The sequence below is a fragment of the Photinus pyralis genome, unplaced genomic scaffold (assembly GCF_008802855.1).
Source record: "Photinus pyralis isolate 1611_PpyrPB1 unplaced genomic scaffold, Ppyr1.3 Ppyr1.4_LG1, whole genome shotgun sequence".
NCBI classification, from domain to species: Eukaryota; Metazoa; Arthropoda; class Insecta; order Coleoptera; family Lampyridae; genus Photinus; species Photinus pyralis.
In genome coordinates, this window is record NW_022170249.1 from 17409723 (window position 1) to 17427884 (window position 18162).

General features: G+C 35.1%; 2 protein-coding genes across 5 annotated transcripts in view; one reads left to right on the forward strand and one right to left on the reverse strand.

Annotated features, from left to right (window-relative positions):
• LOC116159852 lies at nucleotides 1-1064 on the reverse strand. The gene is made up of 2 exons (XM_031472935.1): nucleotides 690-1064; nucleotides 1-617 (listed from the first exon to the last, which is right to left on the reverse strand). Exons 1-2 carry the CDS (start codon nucleotides 811-813, stop codon nucleotides 403-405), a joined length of 339 nt encoding a protein of 112 aa, XP_031328795.1. The 5' UTR covers nucleotides 814-1064; the 3' UTR covers nucleotides 1-402.
• Nucleotides 1065-13978: 12914 nt separating this feature from the next.
• The window catches only part of LOC116171740 (protein madd-4), a 140041-nt gene continuing 135857 nt past the window's right edge, over nucleotides 13979-18162 (forward strand). For all 4 annotated transcript variants that reach the window (XM_031488724.1, XM_031488732.1, XM_031488739.1 and 1 more), the window contains exon 1: nucleotides 13979-14100. In XM_031488724.1, the coding sequence (XP_031344584.1) occupies nucleotides 14074-14100 (27 nt within the window). In that variant the 5' untranslated portion in view covers nucleotides 13979-14073. The remainder of the gene's footprint in view (nucleotides 14101-18162) is intronic.

The window sequence follows — 18162 nt, forward strand, 5'->3', positions numbered from 1 at the left end:
GAGCCAGCATGGTCTAAGTCCAAAAACTTTGTTTTTAGATAAATTAACCTAAAGTTGCACGTCAATTAAAAAATCCTGAATCCTGATTTTTAAAATTTTGTTACCTTTTTGACCTTTTTTGTGACTTAGACCACTATGACTTTCAATACTTTTTAATATATGTTTGGGTATACCACAATAATAGATTTTTTGCTCTCTAATAATAAGAACAAAAAGTTATTATACCTTTAAAAAACGTTGCAATGAGACACAATAAAATTGAAAACGTTTTTAAAAATTTATTACCAAAAGAGGAAATAAAACATAATTTATATGAAAAATAAAAACACGAGTATATTCCAAAACAATGGGGAAACTAACTGTCATCATCTTCTTCTTCCAATTCTTCAAGGATCTTCAACGTCACAATTTCCAATTACATCCTTGAAGTAGGTAATTTTGATGAATCGGAGGAATAAATTGAAAAAGTTCTTCCATATTTTTCTTCTTTTTATCATTAATTTCAAGTGGGCCCTGATACAGAGACGAAAGCTCGATGGCCTTGAACATTTTAGGAGCACCTCTTCGGTTTGGCAGTAAACTAATAGCATTGAAAGGATAGTCTTCATTGAGCGTTTCTTTATAAAAAATTTTGTACGGCTCAGATTTCTTGAAGTGCAACCATTGAATTTGTAACCACGCCTACTTACCTGAATCTGATGGCTCTGATGATGAGTAATCCTCTGGTTCGTACTCACTTTCACTAGAAGGAAGTGGCTCACTTTCAGTATCACTACAACTCATTTTTAATGTCGACAAAACACATTTCACCATTACAAGAAAAATGCACTAATAATATATCTGCAATTCCATTTAATGGCAAAGTGGTATAAGTCACATTTGTACCACTTTGCCTTTGAACGATTTGAATAAAACGTTATTATGCAGATCTCACTAGCGCAATCTACAGGTCTAATTTAAAAGTGAGAATTTTTAAATTTTGTCACATGGTACTTTTCCCCAATAACATATAGAGGTCGGTGTTATCTCAAAACTGCAATTTTGGGACTTGTACCACTTTGGCTTTCAACGCCTCATTTAGGAAATGCCCTCTAGCGCCTTTATTTTGAATCCGACGCAAAAAGTGTAGAAGTTTTTTTGTAGATCTCATCAAGACCCTTTTTTGTCATTAACACTTTTCACTTTGATGCTTACTTTTAAACGAAAATGCAAATTAGAAAAATAAAATAAATAGTTTAAGTTTTCAATTCAAAACTTTTCAAAACCAAAGGAACTCACAAAAAAACTGTAATGCATGAGTTTTTTTTAAACCATTTTGGCCAGTGTAAGTTAAAAAAAAAAATTTTCAAGCCGTTATGGATCTTTTAAACTTTTGACACCCTCAACAACCATGAAGATGGTTACGCATCAAAACCAAAATAGGACGTTTTCGGTTCCCCATATTCACCCCAAATTTCGTCCAAATCTGTTCAGGGGTTTTTTAGTTATCGTGGTCACACACACACCCTCACCCTCTCCCACACCCACACAGACGTCAAGGTAAAAACCACTTTTTTGGAGTCTGTGTGCTTCAAAACGTCCAGATAACGCAATATTGGCATATCGAAAATTTATCACGATTATAATACTTTCCTTTATACATACTTTGTATGTAGTCGGAAAGTAAAAAAAACTACTGAAAATCGTATGCGATTCTTCGCATCATGTTTTGTATATCACCCATGCATATGTTGTCGTACAGAAAATTGATTATTCTTTTCAAATATCTTAAAAAAATAGGCATTGCATTTAAAATATAAAAATTGCATCGATTTCCGGATAAACCGGAAGTGATACCGGAAATTTCAATGGGTAGACCATAATGCCCCATATAACCCATACATAACTATAAATTTTTCGTATCTCGCCAAATAAAAGATTTATTGAGGTGACCCTCGTATATCGAACGCACTGTATTTATTACACTATTCGATTGGATTGTAGGGAAACAGTAATCGAATTTTTCCTTACTGGGGGAATTTTTGTAGGACCGGGAGTCTGGGGGGTATAGAATACCCCTCAATGGGGGGGGGCATTTCATACCTCCAGACCCCCCAATGATTCATTCTCCCACAAAACTCTCGACACAGTTTTCGGCAAGACGCGTGGTAGATTTACATGAATATATACGAACAGTCTCATGGTTCGCGGGAGGGGGGGAGGGGGGGGGGGAGAAATTGCCCAGGGTTGCTTTCTCCTTCAAAATCGTCTGCCTCACCACCCTTAGTACAGTTTTCGGTGAGACACCATCGAACATGGCACTGAGGGTGTACCTCAGATTTTGTTAATCTGAGGGGTGTACCACCCGGTCACGAACTTATAAATTAAGATCGACTGCTGATCAAATAGTTGCATAGAGGTAGAAATGGCTCTACCATGGGCGCCGCCATGACGTGCACATTTTAGTTATTTTCTAGGGGAATTTTCCTAGTGCTGAAGTTTTGAGACTATTGCAGCCTTGGAAAATGACATGTGTCACAGTAATTTATTTAGAAAACGTGAGGTTAATGTTGGGTTAGTGCTTGTTTATTAGCTGATTTGAATTTCGCGCCAAGTGAGTGCACACCATGGCGGCCCCCATGTAGGCGTCATTTGTTAATTCAGCATTAGCAGTCCATCTTAATTTATAAGTTACACCCGGTATACCAGGAGTATATTTATATACGTATAGGAACGGTCTCATGGACTCGGGTCGGTGGGGTATGGAATAGACCCCGGTATACGAAAAGTATATTTTATATGAGTAGACGAATGGGAAATTCCATACCCTTAGACCCCCCCCCCGTGTTGCATTCTCGTCCAAAACCACGAGGGGGGGGGGGAGTCTGAAAGGGTATAGAGTCTTTCTATTTTTGCTTTTACTTTTAAATATGATGCAAAATAGACGAAGCGGTTGTACAAACCCACCCTATACACTTCCAAAATGATGTTCAGTGTTGGTACCGGGTTCGTTTTGAAGATTTTCTAAGTTTGGTAGAATCTGAGATTAAAACCATCTTCGTAGGTTAAGAAAATCTTTCTGAATGAATTAGTTTCATGGTATTGTTTCATCCCAGATATTTTCTAATGATACTGAAAGTTGACTTACCTCATTTCGTTATTTTAAATGGAATACCTACCCACGTCTTTATACATTTATACTTATCTTTTTAGATCTATGCTAAATATGAAGTAGATATGATGTAAGTGGCTGTAGGGTTTTTGAACATTTAGAGTATTCAAAATTGGGGTAAGCTTGACAGTACATATCGCTTAATCGGTTCAATAACTTCACCACGGTTCCAAAAAATATTAAATTATCATTGTATTTTACCTGAAAGGCTGAGGTCACTTAACCCTTCTTTACGCGGCCGGTCAGTTTTCAATCCGGTTGACAATGAAATTGATTAAATGGTTGAACGGTATTTAGTAGCTTTTGGTTTACCACATATATAAAAAATTCACAACCTTTCTTCAAATAGTTAAAATTTGGGGTTAATAACTATCATACACAACAAATTTGTGAGATTTATGGCAACAGCTGCATTTCATAACCACTGTTACAATTTTACTGTTAATTATTCTGCATGGATTTGTCCAAATACTTAGATACTATTTTCCTAAAACATTAACAATTATCAACTGGTTTAAAATCAATTCCCCTAGTTAAGTAGTATTAAAACAAACAGAAAAAATAAATTTTTGCTTTCTAATTAAAATTCTTTACGCTTTAAATTACATTTTTGGAATAATTTCTTCTTTTTTGAAAGTTGATTGAATAATTTGGTAAGATGAAATGAAAATCCAAAGAAATTTTACGGTACCCCTAAAATACCAACTACCACAAACAAAACCAAATTACATTTGATTGTTTTTTTACACCTAATTCGATGTTGCATTGACCTTCATAGGTTTGAATCCTTCGTTGGTGTACGAAAATTTTCTGTGGGAATTGCTTCAAAGTGATAGCCACAGTTGCCCCGAGTAACGATTTCCGAACAATTTCTCGGCACGGTTAATTTTTCACGGCACGGTACTCCCATAGCACCACCCCTGACAATTCGGTGGGGACATGGACTGGACGACCGCGAAAACTCCGAGTAACAAGCGATTTCTCCACCTTTTCGTATAGCGTATGTTTATAATTTTGCAAATAATGGTTTTTTTGTACCCCTCACGCAATTTTCAAAAAATGGCTCAACCAGTATTGTACACCATTTTTCTTCGGATTTTTCTGCGCCGAAAATCGCATTTCGATACGAACTGTTTGCAAAAATTTAGAACTTTCGGGCAAAATCGTTATAATTCCTCTGGTCTAATGACCATTTTTAATAAATCTTTACTGCATGAAATATTGCCCATGAGCCGTTAGTAACCGCAGTGTCTGATAAAGAATTAGGCAGGCGCTGATCGAATAAGATGTGATATAATAAATAATTGGAATGGAAAGACATTTTCTACCTATAAAGACAGCTTCAATCGACAGGGGGATTTCTTATTGAATAGAGAATGCGATAAAGGTTATACTTAGAGAAAATGTTTTCATAATTATAGGCAGTTCCAGCATAATACGAAGCAACTATATAGTTTTACAGTCACTTTATAAACCATCATGTTAGAAATACTTACAATAAAATTTCGTACCGTCCCAATTTACCACTGCGTGATAAAACGTGACATTCATCTGATAACTACTTATACGAGTCAACCTAATGGTAAAATGACGGCTTTTCAAAATCGAGGTGACACTTGTCACTTTGCGGGAGGATTAAAGAAATATAAAATAGTGCGGAGGACCCAACGGAAAATTATTAATAGCCAGGTACCGATGTCGATCGAAATGTCTAATAAATACAATTTACCATTCGATTACCCCACTTTAATGAAAAGTATTTGGCTATTTTAATTAAAGGGACCCGAATCGATAGTCAACTGTTTTATTGCTGTAGTAAGTAAACACAAATTCTAATTAAGAATTAATTAAAAAGGAAGCTAAACTTTATTATATGCTGAAACGATGTCCGGCGGGCTTATTGGAAAAATATCGCAACAAGCGGTTGAAATTTTGTCGTGTTGTTATAGAAAACAAATTAGTAATTAGGTCAAAGGTTCATACTGGTAATTTTTGACGTATAGATACATTTTTTAAAGGGGTTTATTCAACTCGCTGTAAGGGTCACTTTAAAATACCCCATCCGTTAAATAAGAGATTGACTTATATATACAATAATATTTTTCATTAAAATAGGTGCACATAGGACAATTTTCAGTGCACTGATTCCTTTAAGAAAAAATGCACGTGTATAATAGCGAATAACAATTTTGATGGATAAATTAATATTATATGACCTATAAAAGCTTAATTTTCCAGAGGATGATCGATTTTAAAAATCTCGGTTGGTTAGGTGGTCCTTGAAAATTGCTCGGCTGTGAATAGCGACTATTTGAGAAAAGCACATTCTTAAACTTGCACTCATAGCTTGTTAAATTTGAGTATGTGACATGGCACATTTGTTTTTTTTTTCTACGATAAATCTTGTACCCCTTATGTTACTAGGATATCAAAGGAAATTAATTTTGTTTAACAATATCAACGCTGCGCTCAAAAGCGATGTACGTACATTTAGGTAATTGTAATAGCAATTTCGATTTTATGCTCAACGTTTTCACACGTCAAACATGCATGTCTGTAGTGCATTTCTGAATCTACAGTTATTTCCTTTGGATCACTTTACTTTTGTATTTATGCATTCTTTAACAAAATGCAGAGAAAACGATCGCTAAAATTTAATTGAAAACTCCGAACTTCCCTACAAATCTAAATTTAATTAAAGTTTGAAATTACCAAGTTTATACTTCGGCCACCCTGTAGACTCTCTTCCTATAACAATGCACCTCTAAAAATCTACGAAATTACTCCTTTCTAAGAAATTGAAGGAAAGACCTATAGTTACACTTGTCTCTTCTGGTGGAACTCGTTGTAAAAGGCATTTTGATTAATTAAATATGCCAAATAGTATCCGAAATAGTACAATTTAAATCTTCCATTCTACTATAAAATGCACTCTTCTTCCATTGATTCTTTAAGCGTCAGTTTTTCAAATCAACAATAATTTCTATGGAATGTTTAGACTGTGATCTATATGTGTCCTGCAATTTCGTCAAGTTATTACCTATAGAAAATGCAGAAATAGTCTTTTTTATTTGGGTAAGCCACATTTCTACGTTTTATAACTAATAATATGTGGTTTGCATAGAAATTTTGTAAAAATGCGCCAACACATCACATCATTATGCATAATGGTATAGATATTGCGTTCCAGAGGGCATTGTGCCAAGATAGCGAATTAAGTTTTCTTAGACGTGGTAAAGCACTTGCACTGTAGTTGTTGACAGTTGTGAACGCAGGAGCGTGAATGTACCTACTCTAAAATGCTGTAAAAACAATTATTTTTAAAAATCTTTTGATGATAAATGTGTGCAATGGTAATTCGTTAATCAATTTAAGGTGAACACTAGCATTTAATCAATTGATATCACAAACGGCGTGTCAGATAGTTATGGTTGTTCCTATCTGACACTTTTCCATTTTCTATGTCTAATGTACCTGTATTGTATGTAGGTATGTAAATACATGCAGTAGAAACCAATTCAAAGGGCTGTAACATCTGAACTAGTAGCCCAATCTTGGAACTGTTTGAAATTATGGATTCTACAGGCCACATTCTATAAGAAATTTTTTTTTCCGGGTCGATCTGAGACAATTTTTTTCTCGAGCTTTAAAAAAAGGCAGTGTATAACCTTCCTTTTTTACCAAAAATCGACTACACCAAAATTTCTCGGGAAAACACTTTTTCTTATTATTTTTGGTGCGTAGAATCCAAAACAATTCGTACTTTTTCGATCAGACTTCTCAATCAAAAGTTATAGACTAGAAACCAAATTCGAAAAAAAATTCAAAGGGCTGTAACTTTTGAACTAGTAGCCCAATCTTGGAACTGTTTGAAATTATGGATTCTACAGGCCACATTCTATAAGAAAAATTTTTTCCCGGGTCGATCTGAGACAATTTTTTTTTCGGGGCTCAAAAAAAGGCAGTGTATAACCTTCCTTTTTTACCAAAAATCGACTACACCAAAATTTCTCGGGAAACCACTTTTTCTTATTAATTTTGGTGCGTAGAATCCAAAACAATTCGTACTTTTTCGATCAGACTTCTCAATCAAAAGTTATAGACTAGAATTAATGGGCTGTAACTTTTGAACTAGTAGCCCAATCTTGGAACTGTTTGAAATTATGGATTCTACAGGCGAGGGTCGAAGACAATTTTTTCTTCGGGGCTCAAAAAAAGGCAGTGTAAACAGACTACACCAAAATTTCTCGTGCAGCTGATGCCCCGAGCAATCAAATCAGGTGATTTTTCTGGTAACCACTGGCGACTCTACAATGTTCACCAAACCTTTCCCTCAAATAATTCAATAGCAATCCGCTGTTATGTGACGTTGCTCCATCCTGCTAGAACGGTATCAGACCAAAATGTGCCATTATGGCTGCTTTGCTCTTAAGGCAAGATCATAACAAAGAGGTCCGGGAATAAAAATACAGGAATCAGGAAACGGTTACAAGAATTATTAATTTCATTAACCAATAATAAAACAACTAAATGTTCGTAAATGCAGAGTGATTCCAAATGAAGCATGTTTCATAGCCAATTATGAAAGCAACTCAGGCAATTTTCATTAACAACTGACATAATTGTTGGACACGATATATTACGAGCAATGGTTACTAGTTTAAACTATGTTTTTGCTCACTAATTGAATAATAAAACAAAGTGCACCTAGTACTAAAAACTGTCGAAAACCTAATCATTGGATAAAAATACACAGGCTATTTCCCGCAAACCATTACCTAAAAGTATTTAAACTTCCGTTTATTTCAAGGCCTAATATGAAAATTATGCATATAACGGGCACAATTTTAGAAAATCTTAAATAAAGCGAAAAACATTAAAGATAGGTATAGGGAATGTAATGATTGATCGATGTGGAATTTATTGCACAAAATTTATGGCAAAAAATAAAGCAGGTTTCAAACAAAATCAAGTTTTTAAGGTTCAAAGCATGTAGCATCACGTCAGTTATAGGTAGAGGGCGCTAAAAAAGCAGCCAAACGTCAAAAATTTAGAAATCTTAAATAACTTGAAAACCGTTGATGATAGGTTAGGGAAATGTGGTATCATACGACGTAGATTTTCATGTAGATTTCGAAAATGCAATAAAATATAGGGTGTTCTACTCGGTGTTCTATTTAAAATAAGAAAGTTGCACGATCATGATGACATTTTCTTTCGATAGATCATGAAAAGCTATGGTGGTTTGCAAATTTTCAGATTTCAATGGGAGTACTTTTAGGTAACGGTTTGCGTGAAACAGCCTGTATATAATATTACAAATATACACTAGATGAATATTCAGTTTAAAACAAAATATGCGAACGTTATACAGGACTTATTAGATAAGTAACGTTGAAATGTAAAGGTGAAAACTTCCCAGACATGTCTTGGGTACCTTCGGAACAAAATACAAAATAAAAAGCTTTTTTTTTAAATTTCGTATACATCCTTCCCTCTATTACTCGCTGTAAAAGATGCAAATGATAACGAATTACGTTAAGGATTACGGTAAAAACACAACACGTCTCCGAAGTAAGCTCGCAAATATTAAAAATTTACAACACGTTTCAAACTTTAGTCTGTCTCTGCGAAAGGTTTTAGAACGAGTTCATGCATCTACTCGGAAAACTTACGTAGAATTCATAAACTAACGCGTCTCGGCAAAGAAAAGGGTTTGGGAAGACGTTTCGGACATTTGGTAATTATAACAGGTAAGGATCTTGCGTATCTAAGTCACGTAAAGCAATCAAACAAACCGAATAAACCGATTTCCATAGAACAGAGTCTAGCAAGTGTAACTACCGCCTTGGGACCTCAGTTCGAGCCGCAATGGATCATGGAAGAGACCGCTGATGCGGGTGTCGCAGATTTGTCTTGTTATCGGACGACACCACTGACACCTGGTATCTGCTACGAATACAAACCAAATCTCTTGGGGTGTTTGTAACGATCTCTTCTTACTAGAGAAACATATTCCTGCCGCCGACGTTTATAGCGCGTCGCGCCCGTTTTAAACTGGGTTACGTCATTCACGTGTCGCGCATCGCTAATTCCTTATTTAAACTATACGAGCACAATTAATCAAAAAGTTTTCAGTCATTTTCTTATAGGCAAGACGGCCATCCATTTTCCAACCCATCTTGCTGTGTTTATCTTGGAGTTTAATTAGAGGAGAATCGGGTAGGCACTTGATGTATGTTTAAGATACTTCAATTTACCTTCTACACCCTTTGCTTAGAACATCTAGTTGTGCTTTTACAGGTATAATTTAGTTAACAATAGTTAACGATTGAATAAGTGCTAAGTTTCGTGTAGTATTCTTGAGTAACTTTCGTTACATCCTGAACAAGTTAACGCGTGATTTGCGTTTAGTCGGTGCAAATTGTTTGCATGAAGTTTTTAAAGTTTAATAAATGAAGCCATAATAACGTTCAAAAATTATCGAGATGGCAATACACCTGAGTTCCTGAGATCGTGTTCCAAACCTTTTCTTGGTCAAACAAGCTTTGGGCCAAATGTATGTCATTTTAGGCCGGATATGGTGAGCTATGTATACTCACTTCTTTTTCAATATTATTTACGTTAGCTGCTCGGTTAATGCAAAAATTTAACTTCAATTACAGATAATTGACGCTAGCCGGGTGCAAGGGCTAAGCTTTAATTAATAACAATAACGTGCAACGCATGATTGCGTGAAACTAATACTTTAATTAAGTCTGTACGTAAACGACGCCCCAACGGCTAGTTTCATGAATTATAAAAAAAACTACGTGCAAATTATTATCAATCCAATTCCTTTAATCATTGCTAAATGAAAAGAAATTACCTTGAGATTTGAACTTCATTAACAGCACATATTTTTACTATAACTTTTGTAATTATTTATAACGTATTTGTTTTAGAACTTTTGTATTAGATTGGTACCTTTATCGTCCTTGAAATTGTTCAATGATTGGCTCGGATTTCACGTGCTGGGTATCGCCGCCTTGCTGACCATGTTACGTTCGCTTTGAGCAAACGTAACAAATTACCACGAGATAAGCACACGGTAAGCTCAGGCAAAGTAGAGGGTGGGTCGGGGTAAATAATGGGGTTCTTGTATACTAGCCAAAACGAACAAAAGGAGAGTAGTAAACCGGATAAGCGCCATCTGGGTTGATGGATATATCGTGGAGCAAAAGTTCCTGTCCTGTGTTTTTTTTCATTGCAATATTTTTTACCTTTAACTTTTAACGTGCAGAAGCGATCTTCTATAGATTCTTATATACTGTTATAGATGTTGAACTGTAGAATCCAAATTGAAAATTCGTGGGTCAAGTTATAGCTTTTTTTGTGTTCTTTTCATGCAATACGGTTTTTAATCTATAATTTAACCTCCAGAAGCGATTCCGCCTATATCGGCGATTCTTTTATATTTTAACATGTACAATTCAAATCGCCCAGAATATTGAAAACGTACTCGTGAACGTAACAAGAGGAGAAAGAATACTTACCGAAAGGAGGAACAAGGCAGACTAATAGATCCTTGTTCTGGTCTTGATAAGCGGTAGAAATAAAACAATTGCCTTGGTAGAGCATAAACAATAATTGTTGTCATCGAGGGTGACTTAATCAATGATCTCAAAATATTACAAACAGGACATTGTAATTTCTAGATCTGAAATGTCAATGCTTTAAATTTAACTCAAATCTTAGCATAAACGGGATAAACTCGTTGTCAGGAAAATTATCCAAATGAAAACAGAGTTCCGCAGAAAACGTAGCTTTAATTGTAAAATGACTATCGGACGTGTAGTAATTACAATTCGATTGTTTCCAAAACCCGTGTGTAATCAAACTATATACAGGGTGGCCATTTGAAAACGAAACAGAGCCTATTTTGAGGACCTCAAAACATTTACAAAAAATCCTCGGACCCGTCAATTTTTGATCCAAGGGGGAACCATTTTTTTGCTAGTTTCGCCCCGCTGAGGGCAAAGCCTTAGCGGGGGTGACAAGTGCCCCCAAAATTTTAAATCGAATAGGGGGTCGAGTGATACCTTATTTTGAAGGTATTTTTATGTAGATTATAACTCTTAAGATTTAAATCAGTTTTATTTTAAGTGCTCAAAGCTAAAATCAATCAAGTAAATGTTGAAAATGTTGGCCTTCGACTTCCATACAATAATACAAGTTTTGGTCAAACCTTTCCCGTACATTTTGCAAAACTTCTGGGGTGATTTGACGACATTCATCAATTATTCTTTGTCGCAAGTTCTCTAGCGATGTTGGCTGACTAGCACAAATTTTAGTTTTTAAATGTCCCCATACAAAAAATCTAACGGACTAAGTCCGGGGAACGTGGAGGCCATTCAATAGCTCTTCTTCTTCCAATCCATTGTCCTGGAAACGTTTGGTCCAAATATTGACGAACCCTTGCAGCATAGTGGGGTGGCGCACCATCTTGCTGAAATACTAGACGATTTTCCAAGTACTCGTTGTTATTTTCTAGTATCTCCACTAATGCTGGATGAATCGTATTTTCTAATAACTCCAGGTACATCTCTCCTGTTAGATTGCCAGGTAAAAAGAAGGGGCCTACGATATGGTTACCAAAAATGCCAGCCCAAACATTAAATTTTTCGGGGCGTTGTGTATGCACCTCACGAAATAGTCTGGGATTTGAATCAACCCAATAGTGACAGTTGTGACGATTCACAGTACCGTTTAGCAAAAAGGAGCACTCATCAGAAAAACATACATTAAACAGAAAGTGTTGATCATTTGGCATAGCCACCTACAGGCATTAAAAAGAAAAAAAACAACAAAAAGTACGGTTCAGAATGTAGGAGAACAACATTTTTTGTATTTATTGTTGTATTAATTTTTGTTATTTAACTAATTCACTTACAAGAATTTTTTTTCATAAGAAAATGTTGACACATTTTTGTAACTTTTATTAGCCCCTGTATCGGCTAGGCAAATTAGTAGCGATTTAAAACTTAAGGGTTATAATCCACATAACAATATACCTTCAAAATAAGGTTTCACTTAACCCCCCATTCGATTTAAAATTTTGGGGACGGTCGTCACCCCTGCTAGGTAGAAACTAGCAAAAAAATGGTTCCCCCGTGAATCAAAAATTGACGGGTCCAAGGATTTTTTCGTAAATGTTTTGAGGTTCCCAAAATAGGCTCTGTTTCGTTTTCAAATGGCCACCCTGTATAAAGGATTCGTCGAAAATAAAAAGATTTCCTTTAAACACTGGTTGTAACGGCCTTTTGATCTCAGAAGGGTGCTCTTCTGCCTTATCTGTAACAGAAAAAAAAACACAAACAAACAAGGAAAATATTGCGTTATCAATGTCTAACTTCTGACATCAGTGTAAATCGAATACTAAAACCGTAGTTAATACTCAACAAGAATCAATAATTCAATTTACGTGAAGTCGTTAACTAAATAAAGCAAAGTTTTTACTCGACAACGAATCGTCCGTACACATTATTGTGTAAAAGCATGAACGTGTCGTTAACTTCAAGAAAACTCCTAAGAAAGCAACACTTCTATACAACAGCAATTTAATTCAATTAATTCAAAATGAAGATAGACACGAATAAATTCTGGGAGAGCGTAAATAAAAATCGCAGATATCAGTTTTGAAATCCGTATAACGTTAATCTGAACGATAAATGTAATCAAACTAACATGAATGAAGCTTCGTAGTGATTAGAAAGTAACGCAGAGAAAATCAGATCTCAGAAGGTGTATTCTTCGTAACGGCACAAGCAGCGGTAGTAAAATCAGAAATATCGAAGCAACAATCCCTAAAATGTTTCGTCAATACTTGCAGTTAGATGGGAACAATATTGATAATGTACGTATAATCCCGTGAGTGATTTTAACTAAGATGGCGGTGCAATTTTCCAAGGTGTGATAGTCAAATTCGACTTAGATAATTATTTCCCATCCGCTGTTGACGTAGATGATAACGAAAAAATAATCCAGAAGAGAAAATTAGGAGAAATTAGGAGAAAACTATGAGGAAATATGAGACAAACATGAGGGAACGCTGACGGATGGTAATGCCCTAAAAAATGTGTATTAAGAATAATGCCGAGTCATAATCTTTACATATCTTGCACTAACTATTTGCAAATATAAATCCGCTAAGCGTATTCAATGGAGCAGTCACAACACATCAGAATTTGTAATTATATTTTTTCTTCAAATATCAAAATATTATAGTTTTCTTATTTACTATTGGTAGTAATGTTAGCTGTTGATCCCTTCTTGATAACACCACTTCGCGTAAACAGTCGGTAGAAACCGCTGTCAATAAAGCCGATGTTAATTTTTCGCGGAAACGTGGTCTTAATTTAACGTTATCAATATCCCATAAACGCCTATCATTAAAATAAGGGTACATTTGCGGCAGTTGGCAGAAAAAATAACATATTTTATTTGGAGGCGAAGTTACTTTCATAGCTCACTATGAAAAGTAATACTCCTCCTTCACAAATAATCTACTATTTATCATCAAAATTGGATAATTTTTCTCAGCCTAGTCTATGTATTGTTTCAAAACTACCACGGCCCCAACACTATTTTAAAAAAAAGTTACATACACTTTAGAAGAGAAAGAAAATGGGCCCTTTTGTTTTTACTTAACATTTTGCATCCCAATTATTGCTGCCGATTATGAATGTTATATGTGGAAGTGACCAATATGTCTAAATGCGAAATATGCCCCTTCTCCACGACTTCGCTTAATTATTCATGATATTTTGATCGTGCCTTTGTTACAGATGCCACAGATGGATTTAATTAGGAAACTCCGTTACATCGTCATTATTCTTCGTCCGCAAGTGTGGTTTTGAATTCAGTGACCAAGTAAGAAAAAAATGAATGCCATCTTCTTCATACTTTTGGTGAGTGATTTTTACTTTACGATAGTCTTCGAATTTTCTTGAGCCCGCAGCCTAATATGTCCGCGGGGTACATTGAAGTTAATTGAAACTATTTTCATAACGCGATTTTAAGATCAAACTGCGTGAAGGTTAAGGCCACTCGTTGTGTGGCTTTATTTATAGAAGGAAATTGATTAATTCAATTCTCCCATGAAAACGTGGTGAAAGTTCAACAATCGTTATTGCGGCTGGCCACTTATGTTCAATTTGTTAAAGGCCCGTGACATTTGAGAAAGTTAAAACAAAATAATAAACGTATAGGCATGGGCAATTTTAGGTTGGCGAATTGTACATCTGGGCGCTAGGGCACTTTAGCAACTTCCTTAAATTCTAAACTGGAAATTTAACAAAACGTTTCCCCAAGGACGCGTACCTACTAATACAGATCCACTTTTTAAACTTATCGCAGGTGAAATATCGCGTATATAAATACAAGGGCTTCCTTTATTTTTCTTTTTCTTTGTTTGCGTACTACCTTCTTCTGTAGGTATGCAAATCTCGAGGCGTAATGAATAAAGTTCCGTTTACTCATTCTCCCCGTTTACTTTTGTGAATTGTGTTTTCAGCAGTAAAGTTTTGGTTTTTTTTGTACGTATTTAGAGATGTCACTCAGATAAGTTTGCAGACGTTTCATGATAAACATCTCTCGAGCTTGTGAGCAATGGTAACTGCAACCATACATAAAGTTCAGTAAAGTAAATATTGTATGTTTAATACTTATACACGGTCAGTTGATTGTAATGCAAATTCAAAGAAGTGATAGTCCCAAAAATTGTATTTATTTATTATCCAATCAAAATTCGCGCAGTCTGTCACCTAAACTAAAGTTTAAACTTATAGTACCTACACCAAACGTTTCGCATAATGTTATAATATATGCATTTGGCGTCCGTCTGTGTGGATGAAAACTTATAACTCAGAAGATACATAGACGAATTCGATAAAACTTGGTATGCGCATTAGTTCTATGCTAAAACTAATTCCAAGGAAGTCTGGTGGCGGTGCCAGGAGAAAACCTGGAAATTGAAGTAATAACTAAAGGTGCACATTCCTTTCCACTTGCTTGTTTTTTACTCTTACCTTGCAGAATGTTGGTTCTTTATCTCCCCTAATCTGAAACCCTAAAAAAACCCGATGCTCTGGTTTGATCACCCTCAAATAAATACTCTATTGTTAGTTGTAATTAAGTAAATAAAGCAGTTGTCTGCTTAGTGAAAGTTAAAAATTTTTACCGTCCGAACAGACACTGAAAATTTTTTTCATCTTATTTATCAAGCCAGTTTGAGTTTAAGTTGAATAAAGAAACAGTTTTCTGAAGCTGCCAGCGAGTGTTGTTATATGACTTAAGTGCGCCTGAATATCGCAAACTTACGACCAGATTATTTAAACTGTAAATAATTCTAAGATTCTTTTTTACTTTAATTGTTAACCGCGGTCGTGCGGGGTATTATGTCCAAACAAGTTTTGCTTTTTTTTCTTGCAGGAATTTTTTTTAAAGTTCTTTCATTTGTTTCGGAATAAATTTTTGTTATTGTCAATCAATTAATAATTAATTCTTCGGAGTAAAACAACCTCGACCTCCGTCAGCGAAACAAAGAACAATTGTAAAGAACTCAACTACAAAACTAACTTACAACTAGTGGATGTCAAAGTAAATATCTAGATGGCGTAAGAATTTAAATAAGGCACAAGTAAAATAGCAATTTAAGCGGAATGTAAATCAAGAATATCAATCAGCAGGAAAATAACGTTACAAACTTTTTCGATTTCAACGGTTCTAGGAGAATTTTAATACGGATTATTCGGGTCCTCACTTTTTCACCATAATATTTAATATCTAATAATATTGTCGATAATGGTTAAAATACAAACCGCGAGCAAAAAAAAAACATGATCAAAACTACGATCAATAAAGCTCAATAAGAGTTTTAATAACAGCGCATCTGTTTGCGAAACTTTCATATTATGCAGGATATTTCATAAATGTCAGAAATTCTAGGGCGTGTTTTAAAGCCCCAAATAAGAAAAAAGAGTCTCTGTAAAGTAGTGTCTGAAAACGCTACCTGAGTGAGGTACAGCCCCTAAAAGAGGTTGCATCTGAGATATTACCAAAAATGTTGTGAGCAGCCACCTCCTTTCAATAAGAGCTGTACCTCACTTAGGAAGCGTTTTAATCTTTAGAAGGACTTTTTTTCTTAATTTGAACTCTAGAAGACGCCATAGAATTTCCTTCAGGCATTTATGAAACACCCTGTATATTTAAAGTTATCTATTATTTTTCAGTGTTATGCTTCAATGAATTAAGGAAACTGAAAACTCATTACGTTTACATAAATGTATATATAGCCACTGCAATGGTAGGTATAAAGAACAGCCCGAATTAAGACCAAAGAAACACTTAACTTACGACTACTATTTCTGTAGTTACGTCCATCCAAGTCGACCAACAAAAAAAAACTAATTATATTCGAGGGCTAAATTATGTCCTTTTCCTGTAGTAAGTAGGACAACTGGTTGTGTTCTTTTCGAAATCTGCTTCTTCATATTATAAATCATGTTCCGGATTTTATGTACGCCTAGACAACGCCAGACGCAAACAATTGGATTGGACACGTACATTGTACACTGTAGATTTACTTAAACATCTTCCTCATTGTAATATGAGTTTGTAATTCTTTTGTTTTCCTTTAAGACGGTGGCTATAAGAAAAAATAAATGCAATGGTGGCCATCGATCGTTGTGATAGTACAGTATTAAACTCGTCGATGAATACAAAGGCAAACAACCCTCTCTAAAAGAGATACCAATCGATCCGAGTGAATTAACTTTGAAACTTTGGGGTAGCTCAATTTTAAGTCAATTTTAAACGAAGCAAGTTATGAAGAATGCCATAAAAAATTGAGCGACTACATTGTATAGCGACATAAACGGACGAAATAAAAATATATTATATTCAGTCTGGTTACCACAGAGACATTACCCTCTGGCAAACCATGAACAACGCTGAGGGGTAGCACTGTCTAACTTTATATCTGACTCTAGCAGTTGTAATTTTGTCAGAATAACATAGTTGCGGTAGGAGAAGTTGCGATGTTTTAGGAATGTTAAAGACATTATTCGGTGTAATTCTAGCACACCATTTAAGTGACAATATTTAACCGCAGAGTCGTAAAGCAGTTTGAGCGATATTACGCCTTCGCCATGATTTACCCTTTTTTTCTTCTCTAACTCAATAAAGCACTCTAGAGTGCTGTTTTTTTTTTCATTTCACAATACTAAATTAATTAAGCGGCTTTCACAATTATAAGGCGATAAAAACTAATGTTTGCTTTGCTGTTAACCCAAATATGTGAGCGCTCCATTTATTCGCACATCCAAAAGTTTAAATATAACGGAATTGAGTAGCACTTCAAATATTTAAAGTAGAACTGCAGATTAAAGTCGGTCGCTACTCAAAAATTAATTCACGTTTTCGTCGTTTTAAATCAAAATTAAAACCGAATTTACGTAGTAATGTCATAACGTATATGTCGAACTAATGGCCGATGAACGAAAGACAAGCTCGCAATTATCCAGACATTTACAATTCCATTTGCTTCAAACGCATTTTATCAGTCACGTTAATTGAAATTATATTAAGAAAACTGTCTTTGTATTTGAAACTCGACGGTGATACTCCAGTAACGTAATTCAACCCTTACAGTACATTACACTTCTGTTTACATCGCCTACGGTAGTCAAAATCCAAATATTGTTTTAGTTAACCGAACGCGATATGCTCTTTTGGCAGCCTAGAGCAACGCCCAATGTCATAGCATTTACATCCACTTTAGTAAATCGTCGTATAATCAACTGGGACATTTTCAACAAAAGCTCATGTGTTTCTATGGTATTACGAACAAAATGTGTTTATTGATTACCATTATTAGCATACAGTTGTAACGTAAATTTAACTACGTGATTTATTTATTTACACATAATTAACAATACATTTATAACAGTCATGAAATGGATTCATTTCTT

Coding starts and splice junctions, on each gene's coding strand:
- LOC116159852 (XM_031472935.1), bottom strand. CDS start 813: ATGGTGAAATGTGTTTTGTCGACATTAAAAATGAGTTGTAGTGATACT. Junction 618..689: donor ATCAGAGCCATCAGATTCAG/GTAAGTAGGCGT, acceptor TTTTTTATAAAG/AAACGCTCAATGAAGACTAT.